Source organism: Oxyura jamaicensis, chromosome 19 (assembly GCF_011077185.1).
Source record: "Oxyura jamaicensis isolate SHBP4307 breed ruddy duck chromosome 19, BPBGC_Ojam_1.0, whole genome shotgun sequence".
Classification (NCBI taxonomy): Eukaryota; Metazoa; Chordata; class Aves; order Anseriformes; family Anatidae; genus Oxyura; species Oxyura jamaicensis.
Genome location: NC_048911.1, coordinates 342284 through 364492, shown reverse-complemented (window position 1 = coordinate 364492; position 22209 = coordinate 342284). Strand labels below are relative to the sequence as shown.

General features: G+C 44.4%; 1 protein-coding gene across 1 annotated transcript; it reads left to right on the top strand.

Moving 5' to 3' along the window:
- The first annotated feature begins 638 nt into the window (after positions 1–638).
- On the top strand, positions 639–20993 carry FKBP6 (FKBP prolyl isomerase 6). Its single transcript, XM_035343418.1, has 8 exons — positions 639–822; positions 1846–1935; positions 2470–2672; positions 3974–4093; positions 5152–5346; positions 5654–5763; positions 8801–8889; positions 20567–20993. The coding sequence occupies exons 1-7, from the start codon at positions 639–641 to the stop codon at positions 8877–8879; spliced, it is 981 nt and encodes a 326-aa protein (XP_035199309.1). The 3' UTR covers positions 8880–8889; positions 20567–20993.
- The last annotated feature ends 1216 nt before the right edge of the window (positions 20994–22209 follow it).

Sequence of the window (22209 nt, the reverse complement as noted above, 5' to 3'; positions counted from 1 at the left end):
GCATCCCACAGTGGTTCTGGTCACCCACATTGCTTGGATTGGGGGACACACTTTCACCAGAACAGTTTTTTATCAAATAAAACTCTTTTTTTTTTTTTTTGGTTGAAATAAGTTTCTTTGTTTGTTTGGGTGGTGGTAGTTGGTTGGTTTGGTTTTGGTTTTGTTAAAACCATTTTATTCTATTGGAAAAGACCAGGAGAAAACCGAAAGCAAGTGTTGTTGCTCTGATTTGGGACAAGGGATGCATGTGTTTTTGTGTCACTGTAAAAAAAAATGTGGTTTTGTGTGTAATGTGTTTTTGTGTGTGTGAGACTGAAACAAACAAACAAAACAACAACAAAACTATCATTTTGTGTTTGCATAGCTGTGTTTGACTTAGGGCCCCGCCCGCCTAGCCCCTTCCTGAGACGTGGGGGGTGGGGGGGGCAGCCGGACTACATCCCCCAGAGTGCACTGCGAGGCCCCGTGACGTCTCCATTGGCCAGCAGCCGCGCAGGGGCGCAGGGACGCGAGGCGCCGGCGCGTGGCTTTTAAGCGGCGCGTTGGGAAGTGCTTGCTCCTCGGAGCGCCATTGGCTGAGGCCGCGGCGCGAGGCGGGCGGTGATTGGCGCGGGTGGGGCGGGGCGGGCTCCGCGGCCATGCAGGGCGGCGGCGGTGAGGCCCGGGCAGGTCTCGGGGCGAGGCCGTGGCGCTCGGGGCCGCCGGGCTGGGGGCCGCGGCGGGCCTGGGGCTTGCGGGACCTCAGCGGTGATGGGGGGGTGCTCAAGGAGGAGCTGCGTCCAGGCAGCGGGCAGCCCGTGCCTCCAGCCGCCACCGTGGCAGGTACCGCTCCCAGCCACTCTAGGGGAGCCCGAACCGGAGCCCCCGGGAGCCGTCACGGCCCCGTGCCGCTCGCACCGCTCTGCGGGGGCTCGGCCTTGGGCCGTGCAGCCGGGGCTTTGCAGGGTGCTGAGCCGTGGGGAGGCTGCCCAGAGCTCTGCCGCTCGGAGTTCTGTGCATTCAGCGCCCCTCTTTGTGGCTGGGCCGGCAGCCGGGTGCTGCTCGGGTGGTTGGTGTATGGTCAGGGCAAGAGCTTCAGAGTGCTTCCAGCGTGCGGTAGTAAGTCTTCCTGTTTCAGAGACCGCCCGCTCTTTCTTACTGTTTTTTGTAGCACTTGGGATAGTCTGTTCTGCTTCTTGTGGCTGGCATTAAGTGAAAGGGCATCCTGACCTTGAGCAAAACAGGTTTTCTAGGTCCCAGCTGCATTCACAGTACAAAGAAGTTTGAAGGTGAAAGTGGTTCCTGTGCAAGGGCTTAGTTGTGCGACAAGGGAAGCCCATAGTGTTTTTTTTTTTTTTTTTTTTTTTTTTCTAGTTGAATTACAACTAGAGTTAGCCATGCTATTCCCCAGACATTGGCAGAGTTCTGAGGGGTACATTTTCTCCATTGTTTTTCTTTTCAGGGCTCTAGCTCTGTTTGGGAATGACTTTGTTACATCCTTCCCCAGATGACTGGGGCATTTTAATTTCTAGGCTGGAGGTTTCCGTTCCCTTCCTGCCCACAGCTTACCAGTTCTTGTGACAAAAGTCCATTTTCTGCTTAGATAGAAATCAGGACTGCAAAGTAGCAATTTTATTTGGTGCTGATGTTAAAAACACATTCAACACCACTTGGCTCCTTGCATGTGACCATTTTTTTGGTACAAACGTGGGGCTGTTTGTCCCCTCAGCAGAAAGAGCTGGGAGGGGGAAGGCAGGATAAAAGTGTGGTTGCAAAATTAACTCCCAGTGTGCTGCTGCTGATTCTGGACATGAAATTAAACTCTTGTTTTTCTCTTCTCCCTGCTCTGTGTTTTGGGCTGTGCAGTGAAGTACTCTGGGTACCTGGAACATGTGGATGAGCCCTTCTGCACAAACTGCACTACGAAGCTTCCTAGGTTGATGAAACTTGGAGAAGGTAGGCTTGTCCTGGGATTCACAGGGTCGTAAGGACCTGCCTGTTAAGACATGGTAATTTAAATGCACTTTAGTATCTTCAGGTTTGGTTTTTTTTTTGGAACCTTTAAAACTACTGAAGGGGGTCAAAAAGCATCCTTCACGTAGGTGGTGGTCAATCTAGAATTGATAGTCATGCACCCCTCCTGACAATGGGAGTGAGCAGCAGGACTTAGGCTGTTGGTAGCAGTGCGGGTGCTTACTGTCTGCCCTACTGTAGCAGCTACAGATTTTGATGTTTTTAAATCACCAGAGAGGAGACATTGCTTGGTTCCACAAGATGCATTGATAACCTCAATTATCCAAATACCAAGGTGATTTTGAGATGTGCGACATTGTTTGCTGTGGGTTGTCATAACTGTGGGGAACTGACAGTTGTAGTTGCTGGTATGTGAACACCGGGGCTTTTTTGTCTAGACCTTAAATTGTTATTTGGAGTCTGAGGGTGGATTCTTGGTTTGGGATTCTCATGGCCTTCCATTTCTTGTTGTGACAGACATTACCCTGAGGGGCCTGGATATTGGCCTGCTCACGATGAAGAAGGGAGAGGTGGCAAGATTTGTCTTCACGCCGGTTTATGCCTATGGCCAGCAGGGCTGTCCTCCTCTGATTCCCCCAAATGCTACAGTCTTGTTCGAAGTGGAGATGTTGGACTTCCTAGATTCTGCTGATTCTGATGCATTCTTTACCTTGACTGCTGTGAGTTGCCTTAACAAGGCTTGAGGCATAAATCTGGAGATTCAACCTTTGCTGTCTTTCCTTTCAGTTGCTATGTATCTATCATGTGTTACATAAGCTTGTTAAGCTTCAATGGAGGTGAAGTTATCCAGGCCCTGGGCTGCTGGCTCCAGTCAGATGCAAACATAGGCCCATTAGTGCTCACCTGGCACACCTTGCCCTGCTTACTGCCAAGTGTAGATGGAGAAGCTGGGTGCTGCCTTTGTTTGCTCCACTTTGGTGGAGTCAGTGGAACAACTTATCTTTATTTTATGCTGTACAAAAAAACCCTAATGGTTTCACTAGAGGGCACCAGCTTCCAGGAAGTTCTCTGAAGTGGCAGGAACAGTAACTGTCACTTTAAAAACAAAACCCTTTTTAAGTCTGCAATGTTGAAGTGTCCCCCACCCCCCACCCTTTGTCTTTGCTTCTTGGCTGCTTTCCCAAGTGCTCCTTCACTGTTCACTTTCCTCCCTGGTAAGCTATGGTGTTATTGTTAATTCCCCCTTTTCATGTAAAAGGCTTTGGGCTGTGGTTGTGGGTCAGTGATTGGGGCACAGGCAGCAATGCTGGTGGAGAGAGGCCCTCCTTATTCCCTCACTGCTCTTGCAGAGGCCACTTCTTCCAGGTGCAACCCTGAGATCAAACCACTGTTGCGGGGGGGGGGGGGGGGGGGGGCAAGAACGTAATCCCTGTTTTGCCTGTTGTCCAACCTTTCTTGCTTACTCCTCTCCTTGAGCTGATTGAAAGTTGCAAACCCAGAGGATAACCCTGTCCCTCTCTTCTTTTGTTGCTGTTCTTCTTTTTCTTTGCTGGCTTGGTGTCCTGTGTGGTGTCAGGCTGGTCACAGAGTTGGCGTGAGGCAGCCACCCAGGGTGATGTGGCACCACTAGAGCAACACAGCCTGTCAAACAGCTTCAACTTTTGTGCCAGGAGTAGTGTTTTTGTATTTATGGTCTGTTCTGTGCTAAGCAGGTGAGAGCATTAGGCAGGATTTAAGAACGGATTTCTGACCCCCCACGCTGTGAATCTTTTTTGTCCTGTTGAGCTTCTTGACCTGTTTTGTAGTACTTCTCAGTAGGAGTTACTGAAAAAACAGTGGCATGCTTCAGCCTGGAGAAGGGAAATTCCATTGTGGTGGCCTGGCTGGGCACTGCAGGGGACCTTGGCAATGGTCTGATTCTGGCCTTGTGAATGGAAAGGGACTGGGCGGGGGAGTCCTGCCTGTGATCTTTGCTTGCTGTCTTTTGTTTGAGCTGAAATTCCTGTGTTTCTTTATACAGGAGCAGCAGGATACCTTTCCTCTACAAAAGGTGTTGAAAGTGGCAGACACAGAGAGAGAGTTTGGCAATTACCTCTACCATAAGCAGTGTTTTGAGGGTGCCAAAGAGAGATACAAAAGGGTATGACACCAGAAAAATGTGTTTTCTGTCTATAGTCTGTGAAAGTGGTAATTATTTAGTGCTAGCTCACAGTAATGAGTACAATTCAAAGATTATACGACTTAATTATATATTCAGTATATTCAGTTTGTTATTTCAGAAGTGATCTGAAACACCGTGTTTGTGTGAACAGCAGTAGTAAATGGAGGAGGAGGGTTGGCAGAAATATGCGGAACCTTTTTCCTTCAGGTTTGCTCCCCGTGGGCTCTGGCTAAGGTAGAGTGCATCTCAGTGTCTGTGTGAGCCCTGAGTGGCTTTTGTGATGGACTGCTAAAGTAGAGCCTTTCTCAGCTTTCACGGCAGCTCTTGCTGAGAGATGTTATAAGGCAGTACAACGTTGTATTGCAGCAGAATTCTGCTTAATGCTGAAAGTCATCTAGAGTCTCCATGTTCTGGAAATAGAGTTATCACCAGCACCTGGGCACTCAGCTTCTAGCCTCCCATTTGGGAACCACAGAATACTTGAGGTTGGAAGAAACCTCTGGAAATCTTCCAGTTCAACCCCCTTCTCAAGGTCATCAAGAGCAGGAGGTTGCCCAGGATTGTGTCCATGCAGGTTCTGACCATCTCCAAGGATGGAGACTCCACAGCATGTCTGGGCCGGAAAATACTCAGGTTCCCAAGCTGGAATGCATTTGTCTTTGTTTCAAAAGTAGTGAGGCTTTGAGACGTTTTTCTTCCATCCATTTAAGATTGCTTCCTCTTGGTATTTTTAACAAAAAAAAAACATTAAATTATTTCTACCTAAAATACTGCTTTTCTACCTTTATCCTTAGTCTGGGTACCGGGTGTATTTTTTTTTTTTCTGCTGCTCTCTAGTTCCTTGATAAGTTTGCTGTAGTCTTGTGTCTGAGTTGGCTAGTCATGCAGGTAATGCTGTGCAGTATATTTAAGGTTTTGGTTATTATTTTTAACTAACCAAGATAAATAGAAACAAGGATGTAGCTGGCTGATTTGATGGATTTCTCACTTTCCATAGTAGATCTGTTGTGCACTAGTCCTTTTCCCTGTCTTCTCAGGCATACTCCATCCTTGGTCGCAGCCCTTCCAATGAGGCAGAGCAGTGTCAGATTAATGCTTCCAAGTTGTTGGTGCTCCTGAATCTCTCAGTTACTTACCTGAAGCTGGAACATCCTGACCGAGCTTTGATGTATGGGGAAAAGGCCTTGGAGATTGACCACAGAAACACCAAAGCGCTCTTCAGGTGTGGCCAGGTGGGCAAAAATAAATTTCTCTGGTAACTGCATCAAGCAATGACACAAACTCTCTCTCTGTGGAGAGTACCTAGAATAAACTGAGAGCCAGTAAATTAACGCCTAAGCTCCTGCAGCAGTCTGATTTTTTTCTGCGTCTGACCTTTCAGAAAATCCGGCTCTAAATCTGTCACAAGTCTTTTCTCAAGGGATTTCTGAGCTACCTAGATCTGTCTTATAAATGTTTGTAGTTGTACATATTTCAGTCTGAAGAGCAGCAGTGAGTCTATATTTATCTTTTGGCGCATCTATCTTCTTTCAATGACAGGCTTGTCTCTGCATGACAGAATACAAAAAAGCCCGTGACTTCCTGGTCAGAGCTCAGCATATAGAGCCGTTTAACAACGATATTAACAATGAGCTGAAAAAGTTGGCAAGGTGAGAACTCCTTTCTATTCTTGTGGAAGGAGTGCTTAGACAGGCTGGGAACACCCACTCAGAAATACTTCGGTGTTTGTGTTTAACTTTTTTAAAGAAAGACTGTTGGGTAAGTGACTTGGGAAAATGCAGAAGCTCCTTTAGTGTGGGGAAGGTTGGTTCAAAGGTTTTGCACATAGTGGTTACAGGTGATACATGAGAAGCTGAGAGCATCCATTCTTTCCAGAGGGTTTCTTGCGCAGAGGGATGTGTGATACACTCTATCTCTCAGATGAGAGATGGAGTCAGGCTGATGGGTGGGTCAGGCTGATGGCAGGGAGGTAGGGAGCTGCTGAAATGCCTCAAAACCAATGAAATGCAGTAGCCTAGCACTCAAGATAATGTTCTGCATTAATACAGATTTTTACTTTAAGTTGTATTGGCTGATTACAGCATATTTTTTTTTTGCACTGCAAGTGCTTCAGAGTTTCATTGTACAAAACTACAAATACTGATGTTCAACTGTGGGAAGATCTTAAAAGTGAATTTCTTGCTGCCTTGGTGGTGATAAATGAGCAATCCCAAAGGCAAAATTTCCCTTTGCCCACAGGCTGAATACAGCACAATCCTGCCAGCCTTAGTCATGCCCTCGCCCCCTGAGAACATGACTAACGCTAGTCTCTGTCCTCACTCTGTTCTTTTGTTTGAAACTGGCAAAAGCAGTTGCTTGTTCCCAAAAATGTGTGCTGTATTTCTGGCACTGTTCAAATACAATGTGATGAAGACCCAACTTCAGAGATCCGAAAGCAGCCCCTGAATTGGAAGACTCTTCTTTTCTGTTGCTGCTGGGCATTTGCAGCAATGTTTGTAGGGAGCAGTCACATCTCTAATAGGAATGGTTGATGTGGCTGGTGCAGCCAATTGTGTGGGTCTTCCCTGGGTGACGTTTTGCTAGAGCCCTGTACTTGTACATGTGTCCTCTATGTCCAAATCACCTGTAATAGTCTGTAACAACACATCTTCAGATTTCTTCCATTACTTCAGGACTTCGGATAACCTGAAGGTAGTAATAGCTGCTGGTCTGGAAATCTGAAGTAAGCTACTTCTGCTCATCCTCATCTGCCTAAGTACCTTGCTACCAAATGCAAGGTGAATGCAGTTATCAAATGGCTCTGGATGGCTGGGTGGCTGCTCTTGGAGGATCAGTTTGCAGGTGGTGTCAAGGACCCATGATATGGTATTCAAATCCCTATTCTAGAAGCCTTGTGCATTGTCTTAGACTCATTCAGAATGTATCGGCTGGTAGAAGAAAAAATTTGCTGATAATTTTGAGCTTGTTCTGCCAGGAAGGAACAAGGAGGGCATTCTTCCTTCAGGGAAGCAACATGCAGGTTTGTCAGCTCTGAGTCTGGAGGTAGCAACCTGTACTACTCCTGTGTGTTGCAGTAAGCTGGGTATGTGTTAAACATCTGTCTTGGAGTCTCTGCTTCGCTGCCAGTTAAAATTGGTATATTTGTTGCTTTTACAATGACAAAGAGTGGAATCAGTATGAAATAGATGAAGATGATGATATCGGGTGTTGTTAGTCATGCCACTCGTTAGTCTGGATCTCTGTAATGTTACAGTGCTGCCTTGGCCTGTGAAAACCTGTGATCTGGCAAAGGCTTCAAAAGCGGAATATGATTCAAAATCTTGTTCTTAAAAGCTTTTCACTTCCTTACTGAATACACTCTCTTTGCAAAGTTAATAGCTACCTTCTGGTGCATAAAACTGAACTTCAGAAAGTACCCATTTAACAGCTAAGCCGAGTTCTTGGCAAAATTCGCTTTGACCTGAGAAAAACTGGGCAAATATCTTGTGGAACGTATCTGGTACCAGCTGTAGTGGTCTTGGTGCAAATTCTGCTGCTGCCTTTGGCGGCTTTTTCTTTTTTAAGAAGACATGCATTATATCAAATCCAGAAGAAAACAGGGTTCTTCTGACATCTGATGTGAAATTGTGCCTCCGTTCCAAAAGAGGCTTTTGGATTTCCAACTTTGGTAGACATGTGTCATCCAGCCTAGGTGTGTGTCACTGATTTTAGTGTGGATAGCTGTGACAACATCTGTCTGAAAGTCTTCACAGCAGAGATGTGTCGTGCTGAGGTTTCATTGAATGAAATACTTCAGAGTTGTGGGCACATACCTCTGCTTCTGCTGAGGCTAAGGGCATTACCAGCATCACACTCCTGCTGTTTATAGCGTTATAACAAAAACTGCTTTTGACCCTATACAGTAGCAGATGCAGTGGAGCTGCCCCTTTGGACAGCCATTGATCCCTGGGGCAGTGCCTAAACTGAGTCACCCTCTGTCTCAGGGATTCTGTACCAGTGAGGCCTTGGCACTGGTGAGGTGGAGCACAGGGTGTGGAGGGTGTTGTGCTTCCTTCTGGCCATGCTGGTGCTGGGAGAAGCAGTGTTTAAAACAGAGTGGTCTGCATAGCTTTAGACCTGTAAATGTGATGCTGGCAGGAAGATGGGATTGGAGGAGGAAGCATTTGCACTGTCATCTACGCAGTCTGGACATGCGTCCTTGCTGTCTCTTACCCATCTTCTGCCCATATTCAAAGGGTCAGTGGTAGATAGCCATTAGCAGCAGTTTGCCAAGTAGCACGTGGACCACGTGTCCTGCTAGGCACTGTAATGGCTTGCACAAGGAATGGTGCAAATGAGGGGGCACCAAACTAGACCTCAGGATACAGCTGGGGGTTCCTCTGCATCATCTCACACTTGGAAAACTAGAGTAGAAAGCATCAGGCTACCAGAAATCCAATGATCTTAGTAGCTAATAGGCACCAGTAGAGAAGGGACCCAAAGTCTGGGAATAAGGCAGAATTAATTCCTGGACATGGCAGAAAGAAGAGGCTGGAACAGCTGCTCCTTTTCTAGCAGCACACTCTTATGCTAGGCTAGTTTATTTTAAAAATGTGAGTGTATATATATTTTTTTCTGGTTGTGGTACTGGCAGTTGGGTGGGCAGTTCACAGCCCATGGTTTCCTTGTTTGTGCTCTGCTTTCCAGCTGCTATAAAGACTACATGGAAAAGGAGAAAGAAATGTGCTGCCGAATGCTTGCCAGTCTCAATTCTTCTCATGCATGACCAGAAAAAGGTAATCAAGTTGTGAAAAGGCTGAGGTCTGCTAAAGTCACTGTCTTCTCTGGGTTTTCTGGTGGTGGTGGGGGGAAACCTGCTTCTCTTCTGCCTGGGAGGATTTTGGTGACAAAAGGTAAGTTAATGGGAATATGTGGAGGGGAAGGGGTAGGTCAGCAGAGTGAAATGTTACTGCACTGTATGCTTGGGGAATCTTCCCTGCCACGTGGGCTGGCATGGGACAGGAACTTGAAAATGGCAACACTTGAGTAAGTTTGGTTTTGTTGTTTCCTGTGCTGATCATCCCAGTTATCCCTTGTTAGAGCCAGGGGGAGAAATAGCTGTATAGTCTTGTTTCTCTGTCAATTAAAAGAAACAAAACAAAAAATGTTTCTGTCAAACTTAAGATTTGGATTTCCTCCTCCCCTCTAGCACTCCTGTCTGGAGCTGCTGGAATGCTTTACTTCAGAAAAAAATCTAAATATTTTGTTTCTCTCCTTTTTTAAAAAATATTTAAAAAAAAAAAAAAAAAAACTGTTAGTATAGAAATTTTCAAATAGATGTTTTGGACTATTTAAAGCCTTAAATCTTTAGCAAAATTGACGGGTTTATAAATGCACAAAGGCTCTTTGATCATTTTTTTTGTCAAAACCTTTGCCAGGCTATAAGGGGGAGTGGAAACCTTCACTGGTCTCTTGCCTCAGGGTAAGCCCTAGGGAAAGGGTTGTGGAAAATGACAGCAGCCTTCTGTCAGAAAGCATCACCAGCTCAGGTCTGTCAGAGGTTGCTGCCATTCTATCTCAAACAATACAGGCATTATCCCTCTACTTGCTGAAAATGAGTATTAGCAGCCTTTCCATCACCAAAAGTGCGAGTGCAGGATTCAGCTGTGGTATTTTAAGGTTGCCTCTTTCTCTTGTCTGTGACTGTGAGGAAGCAACCTAATATTTGAGGAAGAGGTTTGACTGAATGCCTGTTCCTAAAGCAACACACCCTTCTTCTGGCTTTATGTGCCTCTTTGCTGTAGTCTTTACCCATCCTTTCTCCCCTGTGCCCCGATTATATATTGCTGCCTGTTGCTGAGCTTCCTCAGAGCACAAATGCTTTTCTGGATTCAGAAGAGACGGTCTGATCTGTTAGCAGGTACCTACCCCCAGGCATGTCACTATGAAAAGGGGTTTGTGACTGGCTGTGGTTTTGCAACTGTGTGCAGGAAGTCCGTGGCTGCAGACTTGCCAAGGAGGCTCTGAGTCCCAGTTCAATGAATTTTAGACTTGCAATTGGAAAGCCTGTATGACTTCTTGTTTCTGACTGTCATACGTAGCAGTGCCTTACCTGGGGAACTTCTTGTGTCAATCTGTGCATCAGCTGGCCCTGTGTCCTCGTAGAGCTCTGAGCATACAGGGTCATCTGCTGGGCCAGCAGGCAGGTCATCCCGTGGTAAAGCAATGTAGCCTCTCCTTTCCCAAAGGGAGGCTGGTGAAGATACCAATTTCCACACAATACAGTGGAAAGTAGCTATTGTTGCAAGTAAAAAAGTCTTCAGTTCATGGAGACTGAGAAGTGCAAAGGAGAAGCCTTTGTCTGAGGCAACCTTTAAAATTAGTTATAACTATCCATCCGCAAGATTTTCTCCACTGGCTCTATATATTTGCACTGATGCAAATATACAGCGCTTTCCTGGAGCTCTGCCTGCTTAAACAGCTGATTGTCAGCTGTCAATCAAAGATTCTGACCTTCTTTGAAGTTATTTTTTAAAGTCTTCCAGACAAATTTACATCACTGTCACCTACATAACAATTAATTGTTAATTCCTTGTAAGAAAAATCTCTTGCTGCTGCGTCTTGTGTAGAAATATATATATATTCAGAGAAAAGCACAGCAGTTCCAACTGGAGCTCCTGCTTTCTCTCAAAGGCACCACTATCTAGCCAGAATTGAGGCAAAACATTCTTTAGTGTTTTCTGACAACTTTGTACAAGTTCAGTTTAGGGCACAAGCTGTACTCAGTCTGGCATGCCTGTTTTATCCTTTGTCTTAAACATTTAGTGAGTAGATGGCCTGTGAATGCTGCCTGTAGCTCATGTCTAATGATCCAGTGGAATTGCAACAGTTAAGGAAAACTTCTACATACCAATTGGCAGGTCTCTTTAGCATTGATCTGATCCCATGTCCAGCTTACCAGTTGAGTGACTCCGCTGTAGTTGTGGCATTCTCCCTGTCCTGACTCACTGCCATATCCCCTGGTTCAGTGCTCTTACCCAGGTGGCTTTGCTGTAAGCTTTGAGATGTGCAGTGGTTGCTTTGTTATGGGGCAAGTGGTTTGTCTCTACTGGATAACCCAGGGCTGCTGTTCTGTGTTTTCCACAATGACACTCAAAAACCAGATGCACCTGAATATACTCATTCTGTCTGGTATGTGTCTCGTACTGTATAGTGTAGGTCCTGTAACTGCCACAAGCATCATCTTGCTCAGAACACACTTTCTTCCTTTTTAGTGGAGTTTTATGTCAGAATAAACATCTTCTACGGTGAAATGTGAGGCTATTCCTGATGCTTCTTTGAGGAATCCAGAAATACTTGGGTAGAAATAGAAGCACAAATGTTTTTTTAAATCTGTCCTGCTGCAGTCCCTTGCAAACACAGTGGCCTGGGGTCTCTTGCTTGTATCTCTTCAAGTTTGGGCTGTTTGCCTGCCTCTGTATACTTTGTGTTGTGCAGCATGTGTCAAGCCAGGTTACCTGGTACATGCATAGCTCTAAGTCCCCTCTGACCCTTGAACTGTAGAATCGGTAGTCTGGGACCACTGGCTTAGTGGAGTTTCTGTTACACTGAAAAGTGAAGGATTTTGGTGAAAGATTTTTGTATTGCTGTGGTCCTTTGTGATAAAGAGAACTTAATCATGAAGCACCAACAAATTCCCTAGAAATGTCTGGAACCTATTAGAGGGTCCTTGGTGGTAGCTTCATCCCAGAAAGGTGAATCTTTATGCTTTTTTTTTTTTTTTTAAATTAAAGATGAGCCAAAGCTGAAGGCTTGCCTCCAATGTGTATCTCAATTTCAGTACACAGGAGAAGTATTCTTGGTAGCTGAGAGCATGCAGGGAAGTGTTCCAGTGCAAACAAGTAATGTTGAAATTATGGCAGGAAACTAAGGTTAAACTTGAGATTGCTATGAATAGCAGGGTCTAGCAATTCTGAAGTCATTAACTGGTGAGAATTGGCTGCAGAACTGGGGTTGTGTCACCTGGTAGAAGTGACTGTAATTAGGCTTAAAATCAGCATCAGTTGCCAGTTAAACTGACCTAATAAGCTAAAAGAGACTTGCAAATAAACTGAGTAGTACGTGAATAATAGAATCAAAACTCCTGCGTTGGGAAGGCTCCAGACTTATTAGGCTTCCTCCTTCCCTTACTGCTCTCCTTTATTGCTAAGCTGAAGATCTAAAACATGCCTCCTGCTGTTGCTGTCCCTACCCACTGTGTACAGCTTAACAGAACCAGCAATTTCACTTCCTTTAGAATATGCAAATTATTGTACCACTGAGATGCCCTGTGCTGCAAAGGAAATTAAGTATCTGCTTTATGCTGAGCATCATTAGAGCTAGTGGGAAGGCTTGAAGGATGACTTAATTAAGCATTCTTACTAAGCAGAAGAAGGAGAAAAGCTTTAAGGTTGTTGGTTGTTTTATTGAGTTTTTGATATTTTTTTTCACTCTAGATTTTTTTTTTTCTTTGACAGGAGTTCTGTAGTTCATGTCTGGTAGTATCTGTAATACCTCTCTTGAAGATTGGTAGGCCATGGTCTCTTCTAGAAACCAGGAGTGGAGAAATGACTCCACCTCCACATAGGGATCCCCTGCTACCCATGCTTCCCTTCTGATGTACTGGATTTCTGATGTCCCTGGTTTGTTATGCTGTGACAACAGGTTGGGCTAAAAGATGGTGTAGAGGGAACTGAGGGCAGGGACCAATAGGATCTCCTGTGCTCTTGAATTCTGATGTACTCTTTGTGATCACAGTCACAGAATACTAGGGATTGGAAGGGACATTGAAAGATCAGTGTCCTGGTTTCAGTTAGGACAGTTATTTTTCCTCCTAGTAGCTGGTAGGGTGCTATGTTTTGGATTAGGATGAGAAGAGTGCTGATAACATGCTGATGTTTTAATTGCTGCAGAGACTCCATAACCCCCCTGGGCAGCCTGTTCCAGTGCTCTGTCACCCTAAGCATAGGAAAAAGTTTTCTCATATTTAAGTGGGACCTCCTATGTTCTAGCTTGCACCCATTGCCCCTTGTCCTATCAATAGATGCCACCGAGAAGAGCCTGACTCTGTCCTCCTGACACTTAATCACGAAGGCTTGTTTACAGAAGTCCTTGGTGAGGGCACTTAATGTAACGGGGTGATGTTGTCCAGACTAGGAGGGAGATCCATGCAGTATCTCAGGTTGCCCTGCATTGCCCATCCTCCAAGGCCTTGGTGAAGTGCTGGTACTCTAGTTTCACTGGAGGGGTGCCTCAGGGCCCAGCCCAAGGCCATCTGCCCTGAAACTTAGTGAGTATCTAAAACCTGGTATTACCCTTTGTGTGCTCAATCCTGAGCCTCCCTGGTGAGATAGGAAGGTGTTCATGGCTTTGTTTCTCCTCAAGCTTCTGCCTGGGCCTGCATAGCATGCTTGCCCTGGAAAGGACAGGCTGAGCCCCTGGTGAATGTTCCTGTGTGGGCTTTTATTTCTCAAAACTTCTACCAGCAGCAGGAAGGTAAAACATGTTAACTTCAATGCTGCTGTTACAAACCAGTGAAAAGTGGAAAAGATGCTGGCTTCTTTCCATTACTATGATAATATGTAGCTTACCATGCAGGTAGAATTTGAAGGGCAATGGTCTGTGTCTAAGATGTAAATGTCTCTATGAAGAAAATTCTAGTTTTGCAGAGCCTTCGGAGTTACTGGCCTTTGCTTCCAGCAGCAAGGAGATACGTGATTATTTTAAAAATTGTATTTCATAGAAGATCTTAAAGTCTTATTTCTCTACCTCTTGTGTTTCAGCTGTATGAAGTGTAAGTAAAAATGTTTTAGTTTGACAAGCAGAAGGGAAAATTGGAGAAACATAACCTCAAGTAGGTAGTAACCAAACAGTTTTTGGATGGCAGTCTGCTGCAGGTGACTGTGCCTGGGATCATATTATTGCTTAGTTGTGCTGTTGTTGAGGCACAAAAGTCCCCACTTCTTGCAGTATTACAGATGGTGAGCAGCTCTCCCTGGGCTGCCATGTGCATATGCCATCCCATACAGTAGATAGGCAGAATTGGCATGTCTGGCCACCAGTTCTGCTGATCTGGGGTGCTACAGACTTCCTCTCTGGGCTAGCAGAAGAAATGTCTTTATTGTATCTGTTTTAGTCTTAAATCTGAGGATTTTAATGTTACGCGCAGCCTTATACAGCAAAACAAGGGGCCCTTTTCCATATGCTGTTGTGTGCTTGTTCTTCTAGTCAGGCAGCTTGTAGGAGTGTTGAATGTGGAGAACTGTAACCATGCCTGTGTAAAGAAACATGTATTGTTTTGGGCTTGAAAGACATCACTGCCTCCAAAGAGTGAAGGATGCTCCTTGCTGCTTGCTTATTTCAGTGACAACTTATCCTCAGAAACACAAAGAGATCTAAATCTCTGTACTTGTACTTGGATTAGATTTGGCCTGTCTGTTTTAGCCATGCGTACTGCCTCCACTGAGATCAGTTGATGTCATGGAGTGTGCATGTGCCTGTTTCCTACGGCTTCAGCATGGTTCTGCACTGAGGACTCTGTCACTGAGACCTGTGGTAGGATTCAGAGTGCAGAGGAGCTGCAGCACACTACAAGGTAATTTCAACACAGTAGAAAAACCTCAGAAGATGGTGGTGCAAACCATGCCCTGGTGGCTTATTTTTTAGGGGCTTTCCACATTTTTTTTTGGCTTATTCTGCAGACACCACTTTGTTCAAGTAAAACTAAACTTCTAATGTCCTGACACCCTAGGTTCCTGGCAAGGTGCTCTCCTGAACATGAGGGGGTGCTGGCAGTGGACAGGGCTCTTGTGAGCTTTCCACTCTAGTGGAGTACGTGGTGAAACGCAGACAAACTTTAGAGGAGTTTAAAACACTCTAAGCAGGTATTGTGATATCTGTGATGATACAGACACAGCTGAGAGTAAAGAGTCCTAAGGACCCCCCATAAGTGTTCACTGTGGTTTTGGGAAATATTCCCCTGCTTGTGAGCTACCAAGCATTGTTTGATGTGCAGCCTCGTAATGGGGTGTAGCCATCAGCAGTGGCACAGCACAGCCTATTGTAAGATCTGAGGCTCATCACTGCTTGAGCAGCACCAGGGCATTCACTGTTATGTCTGACACTGGTGACAGCACTTCCCAACAAGACAACTTTTGTGGTCCTCTGTACCAAGAGGCAGGAGATACGAACAAGGCTTTCAGATTTGGGGGATACTGCTTTAGGGAAGGCTTTTTCTTGAGACAGGGAGTTTTGGCACTACTGTCAGTTAGTCTCAAGATCTGCAGGATTATTTGCAATACGGGAAGACATGAAAGACGTGACCTTCATGTGCCTTTCCCATGATGCTTTATTGGGGAACTGTTGATTTGACAGAATGCTGAGCATTATTGACATGAAAGATATCTGAGCTCCTTGAAGGACTGGGAGCTGCTGTATGGATCAATTTCAGCCCACACTTGCTGTATGAAATCCTTACTGAGGCAGAAGTGTGTGTTGAAGTGCTCTTTCCTTTCACCTTCTCATAATTGTCTGTTTTATGAGACCTCTTGCTCTCCGAGGAATGTTTGTTGCTGCTTTTAAGGGATTTTTCCCTTGGAAATGCCTGGGAAAGAGCTCTCCTTCCTGTGTTTCTCTTGTGCAACCAGGATACCTAAGGCAAAAAGATCTGAGCAGACTTGACAGACCCTTTCACCATCACCTTGGGTTCAGGGTAGTAGTGCACGTCATCAGCATTCAAGCTCTCTGGAGTCAAGACTAATTAAGGATCTCTAGTTAATTCTTAATTATTCCTTCCACTGTCTTTCTGGTGTACAGGCATTTGACTTATTGTGGATCCTTTGCAGGGGTGAAGATTATGGATCTACTGGCAAAAATATATATATATATAATGGGGAAAAAAACATTTTAAGTACAGATCTTCAGAAGACAATGCAAGTTGATGTAGCTCGATATAAACAAGGAGTAAAGCATCAGTTCCTTGCACCTTCACTTTTTGAGTTTTGACATCTCTTGAACCTGTGTTGGGGTAGTCTTGGCAGTTGTTGGTCAGCCTGTTCAAGCCTTCAGACCTGCAGACTCGCAGCTTCTGCATGCTCTTGTACTACCTGAAGATAGGCTTAACAGTAATCTTGGCCATAAGTTATTTCACTTGAAGCAGTAACAGTTGGACATCCCTAAACACCTAGGTGAGACAAATGAAGGTATGGCTGACAGCAAAGTTGCTTTCATAGCACATAAGTGGTATCCTAATTAGGTTATCTTCTGAAGGAATGTTGCATGCTCCAAGATGGAATCCATGTCATGGGGATGTGTAGCATTCCCTCTAATAATGTTCTGACAAACCGTGATTCTCTGGTCTTGTAAATAGCTGTTTCTTCTCACTGTATCGGGATGGATCACTCAGCACATCTTACCGGCTAGCTGATAAAGCTGTAGCTGGGCTTTTCTTGTGTTCAGAAGAGCTGCAGCCTGTCAGTAACCTCTTAGGGAGTCTACATGATGCATTTAAGAAGGAGCTTGTTCATGTCCTGGTGGCGGTGTTTTTTCTCTAGGCTGTTATTTCAGAGTGGCAGTTCCTTTTGGACTTGTCAGGTCTTGAATGAAGGGCACTTATCAGGCAATTGCTGTTATAGAAGGTTTTAGCTCCTTTGCTGATCTGTGCTCTAAAAAGTGTGCACAAAATGTGCTCTTTCAGATTGCTCCTGGGGACCTGTGGTATAAGATGTACTGTATCCTTGTGACTAACAAATCAAGACTATTCCTTTCTTCTCTATAGTCAGTGACCATAAGGTTTGAGTTGAAGTGGTGAAAATGAGGCTGTTCTGCCTCCTGTTAGAAGCACTTGTAGGCTGCATTTCTCTGAAAGTAGCTGTTGTCTCTTAAAGGCACTTCACTGCAATGTAACAGCCAGGCCAGCCTCCTAGGTTATCTGCTCTCCACAAAGCTGATGATTTGATTGCTTCTCTTGAAGTTTCTTCTCACTGTGGGTTATCTTAGTGCAGTGCTGTTGGGTGCTGCTGATTCAAAGCATGAGTTTAATGAGAGCTGAACTGATGGGAGCAGTGCTTTAAGTGCACGTTCTTTTCAGCGTCTCTGCTTCAGCAAAAATTTCATCTGCTATGCTTGATGCCTATACAACGTTCTTTTCTGTAGCCCTTCTGGAGACTGAGGCAGGAGAGGGGGAACCAAGGAAGATGCAACCACAGTTCTTCATGCAAAAAAAAAAGGCAGCTTAAATATTAAAGCTTTAGTTGAACATTAATAGTTAGTTACTCTGCACTAAAGCCATAATTGTGATTGTGGTTATAAACGACCTGTGACCTGGCATATTGTTTACTGTAAACTGGTGCTCAACTGCCTTGTCTTTCTGAAGCATGAATTAAAATAGCTGGTACAACAGACTTCTGTCTGAACTTCAAAGTGAGTAAGTGTTGCTGTTGTGTGGCTGAGCTGCTGCCAACCTGTTTTTAAGGGAAGGAAACAAACATTGGAGTGGAGTCCTGGTTGGAGTGTGCTGTTCTTCTACCTGTAGGAACAGCAAATGCTTTGAGCGCCTTCCAACTCGGCATCTTCAGGGCTGTGCATTTCCCTTCCACTTCTTTTGATTGTGTAGCCATTAGGTGGAAATGAAAGAAATGAACTGATCAAATGCTCCTTGAAATGGCTTTAGGGTTTCAGTTTGAATAATTTTTTTTAATTAGCTCTATGTAAAGACTTTATTACTTCAAATAGCCATGAAACCAGAAGACCCGGTTTGATCTCTTGTTTTTGTGGTGCACGAGAAGTCTCAGTAACTGTAGGTTTATATCCAGCTAGACACCCCAAACCACAACTAACAGACAGTAGAAACATGAAGTGATTATCTTTTAAGTATGCCTATCAGGGACACACAAAAGGAAGTGCTGTGTGAGTATAGTAATAGACTAACAAGTAGCAGAGTAGAAGTCAGTTGCATATTAACAGGAGCAAAGAAGCTTTTCTCTAATAAAGCACAGAACATCAAGTATGAGGATTTTTTTCACTTTAGAAACCTTTCTTTTTTTGTCCTGATTGCTACAACTCTATGCTGTGCACCAGAGCATTTAAGCATTTCTATCTATGGTTAATTTTCAAAGTTTCAAATAAAAGAGATCAGCTGCAGTGTCCTCTACATTTTTTTTTTCCCATAAACTTCTCCCCTTTCTCTTGGTCAGGGTAGGTACTAGGCTGTCAGCACAAAGCTTTGAATATAACACAAGATACTCAGCGAACCCCTGGTTTTGGAAGGCTTGGCAGTAAGAGGTAGCCTTATAAATGAAGCTGTAAGATGAGTCTGGATGAACCAGGACAATGACTAAGTGCTGACTTAATACAGTGATTCCTATTGTGTGCTAGACTAGAAATCTGCTGCTGGTGAATTTCCAGTAATCCTGAAAGTTACTTGACTGTTCTGTACTTTTTTTATCCCAAACCGTAGTTGGGGGCAGCCTTTGAGAGAGGCAGATTGTCCTGATTCAGACTGTTTTCTGGCTGGGTGTCATCTGAGTCATGGGTTCCAAGTTGTCTTGTGTGGCTCTGAGCGTACTGACTGAGTAAAACCTGGGTTCTTCAAAGTCATTGGGAGAAGATGAGCAATCCAGTCAACCTCATAGCTAACTCTAGGAACAGGGTATTGAACTGGAGACCAATTCCTTGCAACCATAATTGTACTGTGATCCTGTGGTGCCAGAGCAAGATACGTGCCTTCCAAGGTTATATAATAAATTAGGTGTATATCTTAAGCATCACATGATGCTTTGTCTTCTCATCCTTTAGCTGGTAAATGTCTGTTGTCCTCAATTACTGCTCTTTAACTTTCTGGTTAGCAGTCTGTAAGTTGATATCCTCTAAGGAGCAGGCTTCTCTATTTTGTGAGGACTTATTTGATTTAAATTTGCAGAGATCACTGCAGCCAAGCTAACTGAAAAAGCTCAACTGGCTACAGCTCCTGAAAGAGTAGCAAAAAATGATTTGGGCTCCTGGTATTCTTAAGGTGAGAGAAGATAGGGCATCTTTTGAATGTGCATTTTTCTTTTGACCCCCAGAGTAGGAGATAGATAATGGGTTACTGTGTGGAAAGGTTAAGGATTTCTGTGAGGTTTTTGGTTCTTTTTTTCCTTCCTTCTCTTCCACTGTTCAGCCTCAAAATGCTGGAAGAATGAGGCTGACTTCTCAGCAGTGTTTCAGTACCACTTGTGCCCTGACAAATTAGGGGAACACTTTCCATATCTGTATTCCTCTGAGTGATCTTAGGCTTGTCAGTTGAAGAAGCATCGTGAGCAGTAGGATGCTGAAATACAACAGGAAGTCCCATGTTCTGCTTACATGCAACACAGCTGCAATATAGAACTTGCGGTGTTTAGCCAGTACTTGAATACGAGCTCAAACAGCTTGTGAGGGACAAGGAGCAAGAGGTGCTGGTGCTCTCTGCAGCTGGGGAGGCAAAGGGGCAGTATGGCTGGAAGAGGCACTGGAGGAGCAGGTGAGCTGTTGCCAGCAAGGTCAGTGTTGTGGAACTGTAGCTGTGTAGAGGGTGAGGCAGGTGATCCGAGTCCTGATCAGTGACTCAAGGGGTTCCCACAGAGTGGAAAAAATCACAGCTTAAAAACAGGTCTGGATTACATCCAGAGGAAATGCCCTAGATACTGTTTTCCTTCCAGTGAAGCTCTAGTGACCTTAAAGAGCTGTAGGGATGGGGCAGGAGTTGCAGGTGAGAAAGGCTTCTATGTACAGAATCTGTCACCTGGGTGTATGTCAGGACTCCAAGACTGGTAAGGACCCAATTCCAAGTGAGAGTGATGAGGCAAGGGGAGTTAACAAAGGTCAAGATGCTGGGAGCACTATGTGTTCGATGCACTGCAGGTGTTGTGTGTAGTTAAGCTTCTTGGCAGAAATGCCCTCCACGTGGAAGTAGGGTGTGAGGAGGGGATGAAGATGGGAGCAAGCAAATGCAGTGAGAAGCAACAGGAATCTCAGAAGAGGAGAATGGTGAATCTAAAAGACTGAGGACTGACTTCTCAAAGCCAAAGAGTAGATGTCCAGTCCTGGGTTCCCAGAACAGGGTTGGAAAAAAACACATTGTGTAACATTAATGACTTGAGGTAGGAAGACTTGAGGTAGGAAGGGAGGTGGTCTGAAGGGCAACTTCAGGCCACTCTGAGGTAGGCTTGCTAATATTAAATTCTTATCGCTTAATATTCAGGTTCTTCCAAGTTCCAGATGAGGAAGTTGAATTTTATAGGAATTTTACTATGCCAGCTCAACTTACACTAATTAACAGAACTCTTGGGTAATTATTTCAGGGCTACTGTAATCATGGGCTAGTAACGATCAACTTCTTAATGCTTGGAGATGCTACAATGGAATAAAATGCACAGTGATCCATGTGGGAATATTGACTGGTATTTATTGTCCTAGGACTTGCCCAGCTGATGAAAGAACTGTTCTTGGACAGGAGGATGACCTACCTCTGGGCACATGAAGATTTCAGCATTGGATCTGTGCTTTGGGAAAAGGGGAAAGTGGGGTCTTGTTTAGAGTATAATATGGAGTTTCTATTGGTATATATACAACCTGATTTTCCTGAATTTGGTTCTTGTGTGCCATGTTCTGGGGCTTAGTTTCTAGAACTAAGTACTGCTGTATGGAAGGATTGCCCTCTTCTCTGTTGCATGCTCTTTGAAGAAAATTTGAAACCTTACCTCTTGCAGGTTCTGGACTGCTTTTATGGAATCTGTAAATACAAATGCCATGAAGTTTTGTATTGTTTATACAGATTGTTCTTTAAAAAGTTGTTTCATATTGTTTTCGTTCTGAAAAATAAATCAGAACTATGTTGGCAGGACTTGTGCCCGTTTATTGTGCAAGACTGACTAAAGTCTTTGCCAGTGTAAGGAATTGGAATTTGGAAATAGGCTACAATTTGTTAGTGTAGCTAGCTTCTGTCTCCAGCAACATGTTACACTTATTTTTGTTGGCTAAACATTCCAGTGAGTGTTGATACTAAATTTCAAATGACTTAAGACTACCAACTTATTCCTTTTCCCCTTCAAATACTGCTGACTTTTCTAGCTTTGATCAAGTTGGTTTCCTTTTTGAGTAAAATTCACTGTGTGCTCTATTTCTTCATGAACATAGGCCTTTGTGGCATGGCTCAGTTGGTAAGTGCAAAACCAAGTCCCTCTTAGTGAGAGAGCAGCAAGAGGATGCAGTACTAACATGAAGCCACTCAGATTCTGTGGAGGAGAAGCCTGGTAACATGAAATACTGTTTTAATGATACTTGTCCTGTCTATGTTTGACTAGGATGGGTAATGTCTTCCAAACATGATTCAGTACCATGTTGTTGACTTGCAGGGCAGGGAGAGTTGCTTGTGGTCAACATGTGTTCCAAGGTGGCCTCTTGCCTGGATAGAGATGTACAAAGCATTCTTGCTTTCCCCAGTTCTGCCAGCACCTGTATGGCTTTTGGACTCCATACCACCACACTGATGGTATGTTAAAATAAAATGCCCTCTCAGTAGGACATACTGAAGAAGGGGAAAAAGAAAAGGAAAATTGTGAAAGCTTTGGATTGGCAGCACTTTGTAAACCCTCTTATGGACCTTTTTGCTTGTCTGCTTGTTCTTGTCCTTTGTACTTCTGGAGAAAGGGTAGCTTGGTCTCTGAGAAGAACATCCAACCTGCTGTGCTGCTTAGTTCAAAGAAAACTGGTCTAAAGGGATTGTGAGGCTTAAATGTCTTCCTCTTTTCCCTAACAAACAATCTGCCTCTTTGCCAGACCTGCTTTTTTCAAAAGCCTTCAAGAGCATCAATCTGATGACCAGAAAATTATAAAATACTACCTGTCTTAATTGTACAGTGTAATGCTTTATCCTGCTTCAAGAGTCCTGATGTGTGGTGATAACATACAATACAAAAGCAAGTGTTGCGTGGAAGGTATTCAGTGAGACTGAATGAACTGCCAGGTGACACAAATCTGGCTAAAAGGTCCCAAGCCTGGGCTCTCCTTTGCTTAATGTGGCTGGCTTCTTGCATTTGGATTTCCATAGCTGTTATGGC

Bases quoted from the DNA above. Each gene is read 5' to 3' on its own strand.
- FKBP6 (XM_035343418.1), top strand. From the start codon at position 639: ATGCAGGGCGGCGGCGGTGAGGCCCGGGCAGGTCTCGGGGCGAGGCCG. The intron at 823-1,845 runs GTACCGCTCCCA...TGGGCTGTGCAG, and splicing joins TCCAGCCGCCACCGTGGCAG to TGAAGTACTCTGGGTACCTG. The intron at 5,347-5,653 runs GTGGGCAAAAAT...TTTCAATGACAG, and splicing joins CGCTCTTCAGGTGTGGCCAG to GCTTGTCTCTGCATGACAGA.